Below are 14,747 nucleotides of genomic sequence, written 5' to 3' on the forward strand. Positions count from 1 at the left end.
CACCGGGGGGGGGCCGCCGCCGCCCTAACAGGGAGGGATCGTAGGAGGGGAAGCAGAATGCCAGGACAAGAGGAGCACCAGTAGGGCGCCGGGAGGGGTGCCAGTCCTCAAAGGAGGAAATTGGGGCAGGGGATTAATATATTTCAACAAGGGATGTGGGAGTTTGAAGGGAATCTCAGCAGTCAGGGACTGCAGAGGCCAGATTCAAATCCCAATACCTACCTATATCTACGTTATCATTGCCGATTCTATCGTTCTGTACAAACCAGCCTGACCATCAGGAACCAAATAAGCTTTTCCAACATTTCCAAGAAGTGCTGTATATCTCCCACCACACAAGGGCCTAGAAACGTCGCTGTAACACCGAGGCCTAGCTACTCCAGCTAAGCCTGTCATTTAATATCCTCTTGCTCATGAAAGTTAACAGAAATAGTTGCAGGGTCTGCATCACTCGCAGAAGCCCGCATACTCCATTGTGAGAACCCAGCTCCAGAACAACTGAATTCGTCATCACTCGCCTCTCAACACCCCTCATAAAACAATGAATTCCCCGCAAGAGTATTTTAACGCCTGCGTAGTCAGCATCGGTTGCTTGCGCCAACAGCAAGCCCCTCAATGTGCTGAACCTGCTCCCGCGGGCCGAAATTCCGACTTTGTTAAGTTTTATACCTGACCATTGAAGAGATGGTCGAGAACTGAGGGCTTGGACGATCGTCATCATCTCTTTCATCTATTCCCTTACAAACCCTACGCCTGCCACAGCCGCTGGCCACCTTTGACAAGGTGACTTATGTCCTGTGCAAAAAGGCCGTCTGCGGATCCGTCGCAGAGGCTGGATTCTAAAGGTGCTGACAAAAGTCGTCGTAGTTTATGATTGGTGTTTCCCATCAGCCCGAGAGTACACTAGACCCGGATTCTAAAGATATCAGGAACTCGTTTCGCCGAGTGATAAGTCATCTCCACGACAGCCAGCAGTAGATGGGGAGGCATGCCATTCGCCGGCATAGGAATCCCCCTCCTCAAAGCACATCCGACAGATACGAAGCCCCTCCAACATTCCCATCACACCCTCTCGTCTTCACCGCCAGAATGCGTCACCTCTCCTTCACCTCTTTCCGCGATGTTGCGCCTGATTTGTCTCTCGGTGTGTGGGTGGGACCACGTTCGGCGGGCCAATCCCGGAGAAGCGGGTATCACTGGCACGGGACCGATCCGGGTGTGATGGTGAAGGGGGGTGGGGGGAGGCTGCATTTGCAGGTAGGCCAATGCGGTCTCGTTCGGGTCTCCGTCTCGTCCTTGCTTGGTCTCAGTTGTCTTCAACACCAGAAAGTAAGGTAGAAAGATTGCCATTCCCTGGCAACCTTGAGTTCCGCACGCTTCATTCAGGCAGCGAGAAGGGAATGGACAGCGATATCTTTTATCGGACACACCCTGTCGCGAGGGGGCGCACTAGGGTTGAAAGGTGAGTGATGATGGCCCGGTCCGGCCATCTACAGCTTCTCCAAACTCTCTCCAAGGGCATTGCCAACCGCGAGCGAGCCACCAACAGCCCACACAGATAGGCGAGCGAGGGTTGCCTAGGCTAGTCCCGTTCCCCCGCAGAGCGCGCGCAGGCATCAACCCTCGCCACCGCTCTGCTAAGCGCGCTTGTCACCCATCGCCAACGCCCGTCCACTTACACGGTAATGAGATGCTAGACGCGGGTCCGTTCGCGAGGTGCTTGACCGTAGGTAATCGGGGTTTTGTGAATGTCTTGCAGCTGTCAAAACCCGTGGAACCGGGGCTAGGCAACAATGGCTGGACCACTCAGAACCCCCTGCCTTTATGACCCCGCCATTGAGTCGTGGGTTTTTGTTGCCGATACCTACTGACTTGACCGGAGGAGATGTTCTCGCATGGTCTACAGAACTCAACGGCGAAAAGACAAGAGCGAGTGTCTCGTCGGTAACTTCAAAGAAGACCGTCAATTCGCGGTTAGTGATAAGGGATACTTTCTCGAGATCTATATCCCCCCCATCCCTACCATAAATTCATCCTCTGGACGGTATTGGAGTTGACTCAGACCGAAGCAATGGCCCGCGACGAGCCACTAACACTTCCCCCCAATTCCTTTGTCGCTGCTAGGGCGGAACCCGCGAACAATAAGACGCCACGGATACGCTGCAGATGTCTCGCAATCGGCATCCCGAGGTGTGCTTGGGGGGGGGAGAAAAGGCAAGACACAAGGGTCGCATTCTCCGAGGCCTCGGGGTTCCGTCCAAGACCGGGGCGGAAATGAGACATGCATGAATTAACGCGATCACAAGGCCTCGAATTGCATTGTTGATCATGCAAAAAATTCTTGCTTGGTCAAGATATGGTCACCGGCGGAAACGGGAAATACTGTTCATTTGAATCATGACTGTGTTGTTCGATTCAAATCACTATCCTAAGTTCCATCCACCCCATCTCTTGTCCTCTCGTGGTATCATCCCAATTGCCTTCCTGGCAGCCCATCCTAGTCCCGCCCGTAGGTGAATGTACATGCATGCAGTGCAAGAAAGGAAAAGAACGCTATCTATCTATGTAATCAAGGAAAATCAAATCAAATCAGATGACTCTCTCTTGCCTATCAAAACAAGTCCGTCTCCGAAACTCGGGTGCGTTTACTCCCATCGGTAGACGCCATCGTCGTACAGCACACGGTGCCTCCGGCTGCCCGGTCCCACAGTTGCCCGGCGCCGGGGCATCATCCGCTCCATCAACCGGTGACGCTGGGCCTCGTCCTCCTCCTCCCGCTCGCGAGCCTCGCGTGCCTCCCGTGCTCGGCGGTCGGCAATCTCCAAGCGGCGCACGGCGTCGACGAGTTCCTGTTCTCGCTGCTGGTCGGCCAGGGAAGGACCGAAACCTGTGGATGTGCGTTTAAAGGGGACGGCGGTGCGGCGGGAGATGTCGGCATTCTGCGCGGCGATCCGTTCGCGGATGCGCTGTTGACGCTCCTCCGCCTTCTGGCGCTCGCGCTCCTCGCGTTCCTTGCGCTCCCTCTCGAGCTCCCTCTCGCGACGCCGGCGCCGGCGCTCCTCGTCGCCGGCGCTGGCGTGGCTGTACCGCGAGTCGGAAGAGTTATGTCGGTGGTGGCCGCTGTCGACGACCTCGATCTCCACCTTGGACCGCGGCGTGCGTTCGTCGACAATGATGGGGCGGAGGGAGTCGCGCGGGACATGGTTGTAGCGGAAGTGGGAGCTGTCGCCGCCGGCGTTGGGTGAGGGCGGCGCCGTGTAGGGCGATGAGAACTGCTTGGGGGGCGTGCGAGGCGTGGGCGGGGAGTCGACGATGACGATGCGCTCAGCGCGGGTGCGGCTCTTGCGGTTGAGATCTAGGACCTTCTGTCCGTTGACGTAGACGCCTGACTGGCGGCGTCGACGCTCACTGGAGGATGAGTCCCGGCGGATGCGGTCTGCGTCGGTGCCCGCAGAAGTGCCACGAGGCGAGCTCATCGGAGGAGTGGGCGGCATCTGCTGCGGGAACGAGTAGGAGGGTCCGGCAATGGGATAGGCGGGCATCGGCGAGGGATAAGACACGGACCGGGGCGGGTGGTTGTAGATGACAGGGTTGGCGCAGAGACGGCCGCTGCGGGACGCCGTGGTGCAGTAGCTGGGCTCCTGGTACTCCTTTGTCCGGCCGTCAGGGAAGACGTCGGTGTAGATGTCGGCGGAGCACATGGTGCTTTGTTGTAACGTATGAGAGCGCGGCGTGCGCGGGGACAATTGCTGGGTGACCTCCGGAGCGAAGTGAACTCGCTTCGCGGGGGTGGTTGGCTGAGGAGGGGAAGGAGTCCTCGGGAAAGGAGTTGAAGGTTGAGGTTCCCGGTTGGTGTATTTGGAACGACGAGACTTGTGCTTGTACACGATGGTGTTGTCGATGTAGTGAGCTTCGGGGGCGCGGTGTGAAGACAATGCGACGGTGCCGGTAGGCCGAGTTGAGTATGTGAGGTAAGGTCTGATCTGAGTGTTGCAATGTGTGTGGTCTGGTTTTTGCTTGTGTGAGTCGGTTGGTCTGTTGACGAAGAAGAGAGGAAGCGGCAAGGGAAGATGTAATATACCAGACGAGTGAGAAGACAATGTGTAAGACGTTACAGGGTGTTGAAAAAATGGCCTGCCTAAGGAGCGGAGAGTCCGAGTGTGGATTGGTCAGGTGTCTATCTTCCGTAGGCAGTAGGAACCAAAGTGTAAATAGTCCAAGTGGAGATGTTGAAGAGGAGAGGAGAGGTGCAAGACATCTCGAAGCGATTCCGCGTCTGAATTAAGTATTGACAGGGCCGAAGAAGCGCGCTCCAAGTGGTGGTGGCATGGGAGAGACAGGGGGAGGGAGTCGCCAGTTACCAGCATCAGCCGCAAAGACAGCGGCGCATCCCAAGCATCGTAGGCCGAATTGGCGCAAGTGGTTGTGGTGGTGGTGGTGGTGGTGACATGGTGGAGATTGATTCCTTGCAAGGGTATGTTTGCTCCCCCCTGTCAGACTGCTGCCTTCGTGGTAAACTTGCTAGTGGCCCCCCGAGGCCGATATGAGTCTTTCGTCTGGTCCAGCTAAACCTCTTTGGTTCTCGCCGGGGGGGTCTGCCGTGCTGCTCGTGTCACTCTTGGGCAGTTTGTCGCTGGCGAAGTACCTTGGGGGCCGTTTCACAGCCATTCTTCCAGAGGCGGAGCGAGGGCCAAGTGATTTTTTTGCGGAGGGCGCAAGGGGTGTCCGTAAGCCGTCGAATGGAGGATGTTGGAGGGAGCCAAGGACTCTTGACCAGTCAAACGGCCCAGTGCTTGACGCGCATGATGTCTCTTGCTTGAGTCCTCAGTTGTCCCCACAGAAGCGGCCTTGCATCTGAGGGCGCGGTGGGTATGGCCGTCGGAGTCGAGACACGGAGTGCGAGCGATGGTGGCCACCGTTGTGGTGGAGGAGTGGTGGTGTCTGGTTCAACGCAGGATGGGAAGGGGGACCGAGGGGCTGGACAGCACAACGGCGCCTTTTGCCTGCGTTGCACCGTTCCGCTGCCCTTGTGCCCATCGCAGCTCACGGTGAGGGTTGCGGGAGGCCGTTGAAAGTGGCCGATGGGCGTCTCAGCCTTCTCTGAAGAGGTGACCAACACGTCGGCCGTGTGGACAAACGACGAAACAACGTTTTCCATGGCATGATGCTATTCTAGGGTGCTTGCTGTAAAGCACAATGCTTGCCCTGGTTCTCATTTGCTTAGGCCAGAGGAAGGGCAACCCATGGGCTATTGGAGAATGCGAGCTTGACGCGGAGAGCAGCGGCAATCGAACCACTCGGTGGCAGACGCGGTCTGAGTTCGGGCGCGTCTGATTGAGGTTCGTCTCCGAATCAAGCAGACAAGCGACAACCGCCGCCATCGTGGGCGAGTCGCAATGGTTCCAGTGACCCTGGCTGGCCTGCGTCCCCATCTCAAAGTGGCTTCGGTGAGGGGAAGGAAGTGGACGAATGACACCTGAGTCACCACCACGTCGTCGGGCCTCATGCAAGCTCTTTGTCCATTGCTGCTGCCACGGCGTGCCACGTCGTGGGACCGTAATGGCGTTGCTCTGAGTGGCCAGGCCTGGTGGGAGTCCCACGTTCGACGACTTGAAGACCAGGAATGGTCCATTTGCCGGGTACGGTGGCCGTCATGCCGGAAGAATGGATCACGGGCTGCTGCAAGGGCGACGAGAGCCACTGATGGCTTCGACAAGGTTGACAGCGATGACGGCCGTCCCTCAGGAGCGTGCCGGTGCCGAGCAGTTCGTCCGAGCAGGCCAATCTAGTATGCCCAGGAGGCAAAAAGATGTGGCAGATGGCAGATGCCATCGTGTTAGCCATGCATGTTAACCATGCGTGTTAGCCAAGTTAGCAAGCGGGTGCAAAGGGCTGTGCACGTCTCTAACACGATCAAGGCCAGCTCAGCCACCACAGCCTGCTTCCCCCCTCCCCTCCCCTCTTCCTTCGGTCTTTCTCAGTCTTCGGACCAACCGACGCAGCCAGACCTTGTTTCGTGCAGGCGGGAGACCGATCGAAGCTTGACATTTCATCATTGTGGCTTTGCTGGCACGTTTATGACGAGCATCGCATCCCTACGCCTGCAGTCTGCAAGAGGCTCTCTGTAAGGTTCAATCGCATCGTGTCGCATCGTGTCGCATTGCATCGCAGTGCATCCAAGCGGGTTCGGAGAGGAAAAGGTGGAGGAGGGAGGAATTGGGGACGTTCCTTGTCCTCTTTTTTTCTTTTCTTTTTTCCCACCCCGAAGGTCACACACAGACTCCCGCCCGTGTCCGTACCCATCGGTCCCTTTGATTCCGAGGAACGTACTTCTACGATACGTACCTGAAGTCTCCACACCGCTTTTTCCACTCGCACTACCTGGCGTCCTTCTCAGCCGGCGACAGCAGGCACCAGCTAGCTACTCCGTTCCCACCACTGATTCTCATGCTGATGACTAACCCGGTGCCGTCGGTCTCCTCGATGGCGATGCGGCTGATTTCGACTCAAACTTCTGCCTGGACCGATACGGAGATCGCATCATTCGTGTCGCACAAATCCTTCAATGACTTGGTATCAAACTGCTCAACCTCAGTCACCCATATCCGTTCAGCTCTTCGCATTGGCTCGCGGCTGCCGTCATCGGACGCGTCAACCCGTCCACACAAACACACTCATGACACCCCTTCGATCCTTCGCCGCGTCGCTTCAGTCACCGCCCGCTCGCCGCCCACGGCCTTGGTGATAGCCGCGCCCTTATTGCGTGTTCCGGGGTCAACCAGTTTCCCCTTATCGCCAGAGCTGAACGGAAATAGACGACACCCACCCGTCTAGTCGCCGCCGACTCTTTTTCGTCACCTCTTCATCTTGAGACAAACGTCTCTTTCCAGCGGGAGACGGCGACATGCCTGACGCGTGCGAGGCTGTGGGCAGGATCCGATACCCTGACAAAGGACACCCACAGTCGGACCCCTGGCGGTACGGACTGGGAGCAAAGCAGCGGCCCACGAAATTAACCTCTTCAGCCCCCCATTTGGGGGCCGTTTCCGTCTCGCCTCCGGAGGCCGCTCAGAGGCATGTAACTCACTGACCGAGAAGAGCTTTTGTCAAGATCCACGACCACAAGATGCCCATTTTCTGATTTCAAAGAAAAGTTTCTCGTGTCCGCTGGCCTCACCACCACCACCAGAGGGATAGGTGGTGCACTGGACGTTGCATCATTCCTCCCTCCTGGCAGCCTTACGAGGCAGATTCATTCCTTGCGAGAAGCGGAGTAACTCTTATACCGAGCCTCTCGATACCTACAGAGTATTCTCCACTCTTAAGGCTGCCTCCGAGTCGGGTCCGGGCGTGCGTCCGATCCAGTGTCGCCTTTTCCGGGGTGTAAACGGGGATCCAGGATGTTGACTGCGCCGCCTCCAGCTTTGGGCAGAAGATTCTTCTCTCAACCCCTTTTTTCTGCCTTCTTTGGACTTCGTTTCGTGATAACAGGTCTTCGGAAATTTCTGAGCAGTCTTTGCCCAGGGTAACCCTTTGGCTCATTAATGTTAAGAATTAACATCCGAGCATTGAGGTCACATATGCCATCCATGCGGCTCATAAGTGTGCGGTTGGTTCCATGAGAAAGGTGCACTGTTCTCTGTTCTTTCTGACTTTTCCATCTCATTCGAAGCTTTGGTCTTGCAAGTTGGAGACGATTCGACATTTGGAGTCGGGATGCTGGTTGCTTAGAGTGCAGCTAAGGTTGGTGATGCGTGGGTGCCGTCAACCTTCAGATCATGGAGTTGTTTTGTTCGAGAAAATTTATATCAACAATTGATACGTCGTGCCCAAGCCTGTAAATGTGACCTTTGCTGATGCTGCTGCGAGAAACAGATCGAGCAAGATGCAGAGGCTTTTGCACCGCCCGGTCCATCATTGACGAGCAAAGCTGCTCTAGAGGCGCTCGCGATATGACTGAGGGGGGTGCGGTTACCGACTTTTCGACGCATTTGCTAAGGGCGCTGCCATGGGGCACAGCAGCTCTAATCCTGTTGGTCGCTCAACATGGCGTCTCCCTCATTTATTGCACTCATCGATTTTCTCGCCTTTAAAAGCGGGGTTTGATGAACTGGGCAATTCCCAATTTCTATCAAGAACCGCTCGTGGTAGTAGTTTGTCACCCCAGACGCGTGGACGTTATTCATCTTGCAATTAGTTACATCATCTTCAGCTCTGAAGACTCGGTTTGTCATGGTTTTTAAAGCGCTGGGCTGTGGCCTGGGTTGGTTTCTGGGTCTCGTCCCTCTGGTGTCCGCCCTTCCGGAGAAGACGAATGGTAGTCCTCTCGTGGGATCCAAGCCGGTAGGAATAATCACCGTTTCTGGGCTCCGTCGTTTCTTCTCCATGCCGGCCCGCTAATCCCCGTCCTTTACAGTGCGGACTTCTTGCCGATGCCGGTCTCGGCGGTCAGCTGTTCTTCCAGAGTGACGGCGAGTATAACAAGACTCTCGAGACCTATTACGGCGGCGAAAGCAAGGACCTGAGACCCCACTGCATCTTGAAGCCGGAGACGGTAGAACAGGTTACCACCGCCATCAAGACTCTCAACACACCCCAAGCTGGCAAATGCTGGAACGTGGCCATCCGTGCAGGCGGACACTCGAACTTCCCCGCCAGCAACACCGCCTCTGGCGTGACCATTGACCTCGTCAGGCTGAACACTCTGAATCTCAATGTAAGATCGCCGATCCTTCGTCTTGAGACAAGGCTGAGATTCGATTCACGCAGGATAATGGAACAGTCTCGATTGGTTCTGGAAACAGGTGGGGAGATGTGTATCGATATCTCGAGCCCCGAGGTATCATGGTAGCTGGTGGACGCGAGAGCACCGTCGGAGTCAGCGGTCTGCTTCTCGGCGGCGGTAACCTGCGTTCAGATCTCGTCTCTTTCGAGAAGCGCGATGCTGACACTCAGCCCTGTAGGATTGTCGTGGTACTCTGGCTACATCGGCTTCGCTGTTGATAGCGCTGCCGCTTTCGAGGTCAGGCGTGCGTGCCCAAGCCGTTACTGGCGCATTGGTTTGCTGACAGAAAAGCATTTCAGGTTGTTTTGGCCGACGGCAGCGTCGTCAGGGCGGCTAGCGACGAAAACCCAGATCTCTTCAGAGCTCTAAAGGGTGGCGGGGGCAACTTCGGGCTCGTTACAAAGTACGAGCTGAGACACTTCCCCTCGCACAACATATTCGGAGGTATCACGATCTTCCCTTACACTGAAAAGGACGCGATCATGCGCAAGTTTGTTGAGATGGTTGACGGCAACGCGAACGGTCACCCGGACGATTCGGGCTTCGCGGCTGCTGCGTGGGGCCCGGCCAGCGGAAAGATAATGTCGTTCATCGTGGTCAATACCGAAGGACGGTCCAACACCACCGCTTTCGCCGGGCTCGAGGACCTGTCGCCTCTTGTCGATATGCGGGCCGACCTCCCGGTCACCGGCATCGCGGCTCAGATCACGTCCACATCCGGCCAATACCAAGTCTGGAGCACGTTGACGTATCGCAACACGCCCGACATGGGCCGGAAGATCCTCTCGTCCTTCGAAGCCGTGATCGATGACGTCGAGCCCCTGATCGACGTCAACGAGGAACTTCGCATCATCTATCTGCTGACGCCGCTCCCCGCCTCGACTTCCAGTTACGGCGACAACGTCCTCGGGCTTAACAAGATCCACACGAAGAGTTCGGTCATCTTCAGCGTCCAGGCTATTCTTCCGAGTACCAGGTACCGAGATCTCCTGAAGCGAAGGTTCGACGAGGCCGTTGCCGATATCAAGACGTACGCCAAGGAGACGGGCCAGCTGTTGCCGTACCTGTACTTGAACTACGCCGGTCCCGATCAAGATCCTCTTGCCGCATACGGAGAGGAGAACATCCGCTTCATGGAGGAAGTTGCTGCAAAGTATGATCCGGGGGGGTTCTTCCAGTACGGTGTGCAGGGCGGTTTCAAACTGGCGCATCTTCGATAGACGTTGTAGAACGAACCCCAAGACTAGCTTAGTGCTTTTGTTGCGCACACCACAAGACCGAAGCAGGTTGGAAAGTTGTTGATGGAGGCTCGGCGGACGGTATCATTCCTGGGTCACGGCACGACGGCTATGAGGATCTGCAAGGCTCTTTAATCACAGTTTCGCGGAAATCTTGTGGGACAGCGTTATTACGCATTGTGAGAAGACACTCCATGATGTTCCAATCAGGGAGGTCCAGTTTCGCATCAAAACTCAGCAAGGCCTTCAAACACACCTAAAATCATTCCTACTTATTTCTTTACAAGGGGTATTCAGTATCATGGTTAACGTCCTAGAGTATAGTTAGTGATAATATCAAAGATACCAGTATGTGTAGAGAGCTCTTACTCCACTCTCCATTAAAGGTGTACTCAATCAACGTAGGGTCCACTTTTGTGGGCATCTCTATGTTGAAGACGGTCCTCCTGGGATAGGGATTGTTCCCACTTCCACGAGCCAAGCCCTCCTCGTGATTCACCCATTTATTCACCCATTTATGTGTCTTAGGATCAATGCGCGCTACCCGCAATGTAGCCGCTCCGGTAAAGTTGCCATAGAGATTATCTTTACCAGTAATCTGGACCTCAAGGAAGACGGAGAATCTACCCTTGGTGTCTACGGTAGCATCGACCATGATATCTGCAAGGCCGTCCACTTTCCAGATGCGGTAGTTCAGTCGGCGCTCGGTAGTCGATCCGTCCCAAAGGATCAAGGGAACCTGTTGGAGGGTAGGGAATCCATCGCCTTCATAATCGTATCGTTCGATAAGGCCTTTGAGATTTCCAATGCTGAAGTTTTCGGTAGTAGAGGCAGGGGGCTTGGATTTGCCCAAACAAAGCGAGCCAACACATAGCCGACGTCGTTCTTGCACCAAGGGCTGGGAGGATGCAAAGCAAGAAGCTAGAGTAAGAAGGAGTGTAATAGCCCAAAGCATTATGTGAGTGTTCGCTGCAAAAGAGTGTATTAAGCAAGTAAAAAGGAAAGTAATAGATTGAGGTAAACTTGAGCAGCGGCAGGGACAGCAGGAGAAAGGCGTCTTATACTTAAAGCAAGTCTGATTAGATGTATATTTTAGTGCCCAAGTATTTGCGGCACTGTAAGCATCGAAATTAGAAAATAATGGGAATCATCAGCCGAGAGTTCGTTTTCTATACGTGTATACTGAGAGACAAAAATAACTACACATTTTGGGGACCTTAACTGCACAGGACTAATTACTAAAAGCTCTACGCGCTGGAAAAGTATTATACCTGGCACACTTGATCTACGCAAGTAGCCTATCACTATTTCCTGGGTCAATTCAACCAACAACACAGGCCTTATTCCGGCCACGCCGGCTTCTTTCCTTGCCCCATTCAGGTAGTTTCAAATAAGCATACAGGGATTTACCCTCCGCTTTAACACTTTTAGTGGGACAATTCATGCAACATTCATTTCCTAAGAGTACGCACGTCAGGCAATGGACTGGCGCCATTTTGTACACACCCTACACCTCTTAGCCAAGGTGCGGAATCGAGAAGCCTCGATCAGCCGGCGCAAGGGCTCAGCATCATCAGCCGAACGGCAATGTGCATCGTTGGCCAGTATCTTCGCGCTGATTAATGCTACTGTGGCAGCTACGCTCTCCCAGACAGTCAATTGTCTAGAGTCAAACCCGGATAGCTAGAGGTGTTCGCAGCGGCACGGTCAAAAGAACGGATATGGATGGCGGCGTGCAGCAGTAGTTGATATGGTTACTTGGCGAGAGGTGGGACTATGGTAACATAAAGGGATGGGCGTAATGGAAAAGAGATTGGTGTCTTGGCTGATTCATTGCGGATGGGAGAAGAAGTGCGAGGTCAACCAATGCAGCCCTTGCCGCCCCTCATTGCTTAAGGGGGGGGGGGGGGGGGGGCAGTCACGCGACACCATATTTATTTTGCTGAACGGAACGCAGTCGAGTAGCAGCATCAATCTCAAGCAACTGCCGACCAAGACCTAGACGTTGATTAGTATCACGCATACTGGGACACACGAGAGAGAGAGAGAGAGAGAGAGAGAGAAAATGTTGAGCAAGACGTACGCAAAAGGCTTGTTCAGTGGGTGGTGGCGAGCGGTCTCGAGACTGGACGGATCTACGCTGGGCCTGAGCCAATGCATGCAATGAGCATGACTGCCACGTGAGAATCTTGTCGGGGTCCTCGGGGAGCGATGTCGGCGGCCAATTGGGCAAGATGTGTTTGGCAGAGACGGCTTCTTCTCCTGGCTGGGGTATTGCAGGTAGTGCTTTCGAAGATGCTCCGCGTGGGAATGGCACACTGAAACAGCTAACCAACGCCATTTGTCACTGCCTCACTGCCTGCCTCCACGACGCGATGCACGTGTGGCACGTGACACCGAGCATGTCACTGCATTTTGCTGATTAGGTATCCGTACATAGTATCTAGACAATAGCCCCGCCATTCCACCCCCACGGTACGTACTTTCTGCCCCCACCATCGCCATCGATGCTCGTTCTCGCATCCACCATTCACCCACTTCCACTTATTCTTCTTCTCCTCCTTCTCTCAACCATTCTTTCCTCCCTTCTCTGAAAACATAGCCACGTCAACCCAGATATTGCTGACACGTTTGGCAGCGGCAACATAGCAGCAGTAAACGGCAACCAGGACCGACTAGCCATATGTTGACTCCATCTCGTTGCACTCCATGTATTGGTTCGAGGCAGGAGAAACCACATGATACTCCCTTCCATTTACGCAAACATCACGGCCATAGGCTGGATCGCCATCTTGACTTCCACCATATTGACTGATATGAACCCTTTCTGGAGTCAACATCCAGCAACGAGAACGGCGATGAGTGGCACGCTTCGAGGCTGGCACAGGATCAGTGACCTGAGCACCTTGAGCGAATGCGAACCTTCCAAATCGGCGAGGATCCGTCTCTCGGCCGAATCTAGGCGGCCTTGAATAGTCTTGACTCTTGAAGCACCACTAGGCAGCCTGGTCGCGCTGCATGTCGACGAGTACTCTGTTACGGACCCCAGCGGCAACCGTAACGCCGATAGCCATGAAGGCCATGAACCAGGACGACGGCGACGACAACGGCGACGACAACGGCGACGACAGCAGTAGTAGTTTGATCCACGACGAGCAGATCAAGGCCCCGGCCGCCCGAACACGCAACGCGAGCCAGAGCAAGGTGACACGGAACCAATCGACTTTGATGCTCTCAATCTTCCTTTCCGTTCCGTCATATCTTAGGTTGTCTTCACGTCCGTGGACGACGGGTGCCCATGATTCAAGCCCCTGTCCAAGGTGTCGCGCGCCTACGTACACATTCTCGAGACGAAAGGATCCATAAGTCGTATCGTCATCGGGAAGCCCGAATTCTCCGACGCAACAGATCGTCTCCAGGTCATATGCAACGCTTATGGCATCGTGGCGGTCACGCAACAAGCGTTTGAGGTATAATTGAAGTGTGTGGCATCGATGTACTTTGTTGGGCGGTGCTCGAAAGCTGCCAGGGTTGCTTGGGTGGTGTGCCGGGGGGATGGGCTTGTCAGTCCATGGGAGCATTTCCATTTCTCTCGCACGATGAGGTATTCACCTCGTCCGCGGTCTTGTGCTTGTCCGTTCGTTTGCATCCACCACCGTGCACCGTCCCTGAGGAATCCGCCGGAACGGAACCCTCCTGGTATATCGTTGATTCTTATGCCGCTGCTGTCAGCAACCAGCCGGATTGTCCCAGCCTTGATGAGCTGAACCAGCCGTCCTCCCTGACTCTTTGGAAGCCGATTTGATGACTTACCCGTTGATATCAAACAGACATATGATGTGGTACATCAACAAGCACGGAATTTCATCAATTTCGCCATTCCCAAGCCTTTGACCCGTGTCTCATGTATTGTGTCCTTGTCCCATGTCCCATGCTGCCGATTTCGGTCGCGAACGTGCCGCCAACTTCCATCTCCACCCCAGCCCTCATCTTCAGCCGACCGCAGCTGACGCCATCAATCGTCTTACTGTAGGCGCATGTGGTGTAAGCAGCTAAGAGACATGATGGCAGTCTGCTCAAACAGAGGAAAACACGTCTAATCCTTAGTAGAATCTTGGAATCGAACTTGCAGCCAGCCGCAATGCCTTAGACGTCCCCAAGGCCCTTCATCTGCGACGCCCGGATCTCGATATCGTCGCCCTTTACTCGTCCTTCAAGCACGCCCCCTCTCTCAGAATGGACACGCGCGGAGCGATCGCACCCAGACTCGAGAAGCGGGTAGATCGCCTCAAAGAGGCCATTGGGTCTTGTGAGTCAAACCCCTTCTTGTTGCACCCCCCCACTGGTATCTTGTCTGCCCGAGCCGACGAATCTAACCTGGACGTTGGCATCTGTGCCTGGGGCGCAGTCTGTGCGGGCGCCTGGCCCACACGGCCATCGGAGAACAACAATACGAACACGAAACCTCCACAAAGGGAGCACTGCGAGAGGTCCTCGAGGGAGGTCTCTCTTTTGGCGAGCACACCATAGACCATCTTCTTCAAACCCACAACTCATACGCAATCATCCGTGCGGGTTACGGCGGCACGGGCTTACTAGACGGCGCCGACCCCACTTACCTCGTCGTGGACACAGCGGCAAATGTCGCCTGTAGGTCCAAGTCGGTCCTCGGATGCGGGCGCGGGGCTTTTTCAGGTTAACGGGCCGGCCTGGTGGGTGTATTC

General features: G+C 55.1%; 4 protein-coding genes across 4 annotated transcripts; 1 reads left to right on the forward strand and 3 right to left on the reverse strand.

Moving 5' to 3' along the window:
• Nucleotides 1–2,385: 2,385 nt before the first annotated feature.
• Nucleotides 2,386–4,668, reverse strand: CDEST_01641 (uncharacterized protein). Its single transcript, XM_062917800.1, has 2 exons — nucleotides 4,082–4,668; nucleotides 2,386–4,006 (listed from the first exon to the last, which is right to left on the reverse strand). The coding sequence occupies exon 2, from the start codon at nucleotides 3,699–3,701 to the stop codon at nucleotides 2,646–2,648; it is 1,056 nt and encodes a 351-aa protein (XP_062773851.1). The 5' UTR covers nucleotides 3,702–4,006; nucleotides 4,082–4,668; the 3' UTR covers nucleotides 2,386–2,645.
• A 109-nt stretch (nucleotides 4,669–4,777) lies between these two features.
• On the reverse strand, nucleotides 4,778–5,158 carry CDEST_01642 (uncharacterized protein; the record flags this gene model as incomplete). Its single annotated transcript, XM_062917801.1, has 1 exon — nucleotides 4,778–5,158. The coding sequence occupies one exon, from the start codon at nucleotides 5,156–5,158 to the stop codon at nucleotides 4,778–4,780; it is 381 nt and encodes a 126-aa protein (XP_062773852.1).
• A 2,971-nt stretch (nucleotides 5,159–8,129) lies between these two features.
• On the forward strand, nucleotides 8,130–10,334 carry CDEST_01643 (Putative FAD-binding domain, PCMH-type, FAD-binding, type PCMH, subdomain 2). Its single transcript, XM_062917802.1, has 5 exons — nucleotides 8,130–8,343; nucleotides 8,417–8,716; nucleotides 8,770–8,902; nucleotides 8,964–9,022; nucleotides 9,085–10,334. The coding sequence occupies exons 1-5, from the start codon at nucleotides 8,233–8,235 to the stop codon at nucleotides 10,003–10,005; spliced, it is 1,524 nt and encodes a 507-aa protein (XP_062773853.1). The 5' UTR covers nucleotides 8,130–8,232; the 3' UTR covers nucleotides 10,006–10,334.
• A 1-nt stretch (nucleotide 10,335) lies between these two features.
• CDEST_01644 (uncharacterized protein) lies at nucleotides 10,336–11,041 on the reverse strand. Its single transcript, XM_062917803.1, has one exon. The coding sequence runs from the start codon at nucleotides 10,976–10,978 to the stop codon at nucleotides 10,337–10,339; it is 642 nt and encodes a 213-aa protein (XP_062773854.1). The 5' UTR covers nucleotides 10,979–11,041; the 3' UTR covers nucleotide 10,336.
• Nucleotides 11,042–14,747: the final 3,706 nt, after the last annotated feature.

The sequence above is a fragment of the Colletotrichum destructivum genome, chromosome 1, assembly GCF_034447905.1.
Source record: "Colletotrichum destructivum chromosome 1, complete sequence".
Lineage (NCBI taxonomy): Eukaryota > Fungi > Ascomycota > Sordariomycetes > Glomerellales > Glomerellaceae > Colletotrichum > Colletotrichum destructivum.

What these genes read in the sequence shown, in the direction of transcription:
- CDEST_01641 (XM_062917800.1), bottom strand. Translation starts at nt 3,701, where the DNA reads ATGTGCTCCGCCGACATCTACACCGACGTCTTCCCTGACGGCCGGACA.
- CDEST_01643 (XM_062917802.1), top strand. Translation starts at nt 8,233, where the DNA reads ATGGTTTTTAAAGCGCTGGGCTGTGGCCTGGGTTGGTTTCTGGGTCTC. An exon ending in TGAACACTCTGAATCTCAAT is followed by an intron (nt 8,717 to 8,769) that starts GTAAGATCGCCG and finishes CGATTCACGCAG; the next exon opens with GATAATGGAACAGTCTCGAT. An exon ending in ATAGCGCTGCCGCTTTCGAG is followed by an intron (nt 9,023 to 9,084) that starts GTCAGGCGTGCG and finishes AAAGCATTTCAG; the next exon opens with GTTGTTTTGGCCGACGGCAG.
- CDEST_01644 (XM_062917803.1), bottom strand. Translation starts at nt 10,978, where the DNA reads ATGCTTTGGGCTATTACACTCCTTCTTACTCTAGCTTCTTGCTTTGCA.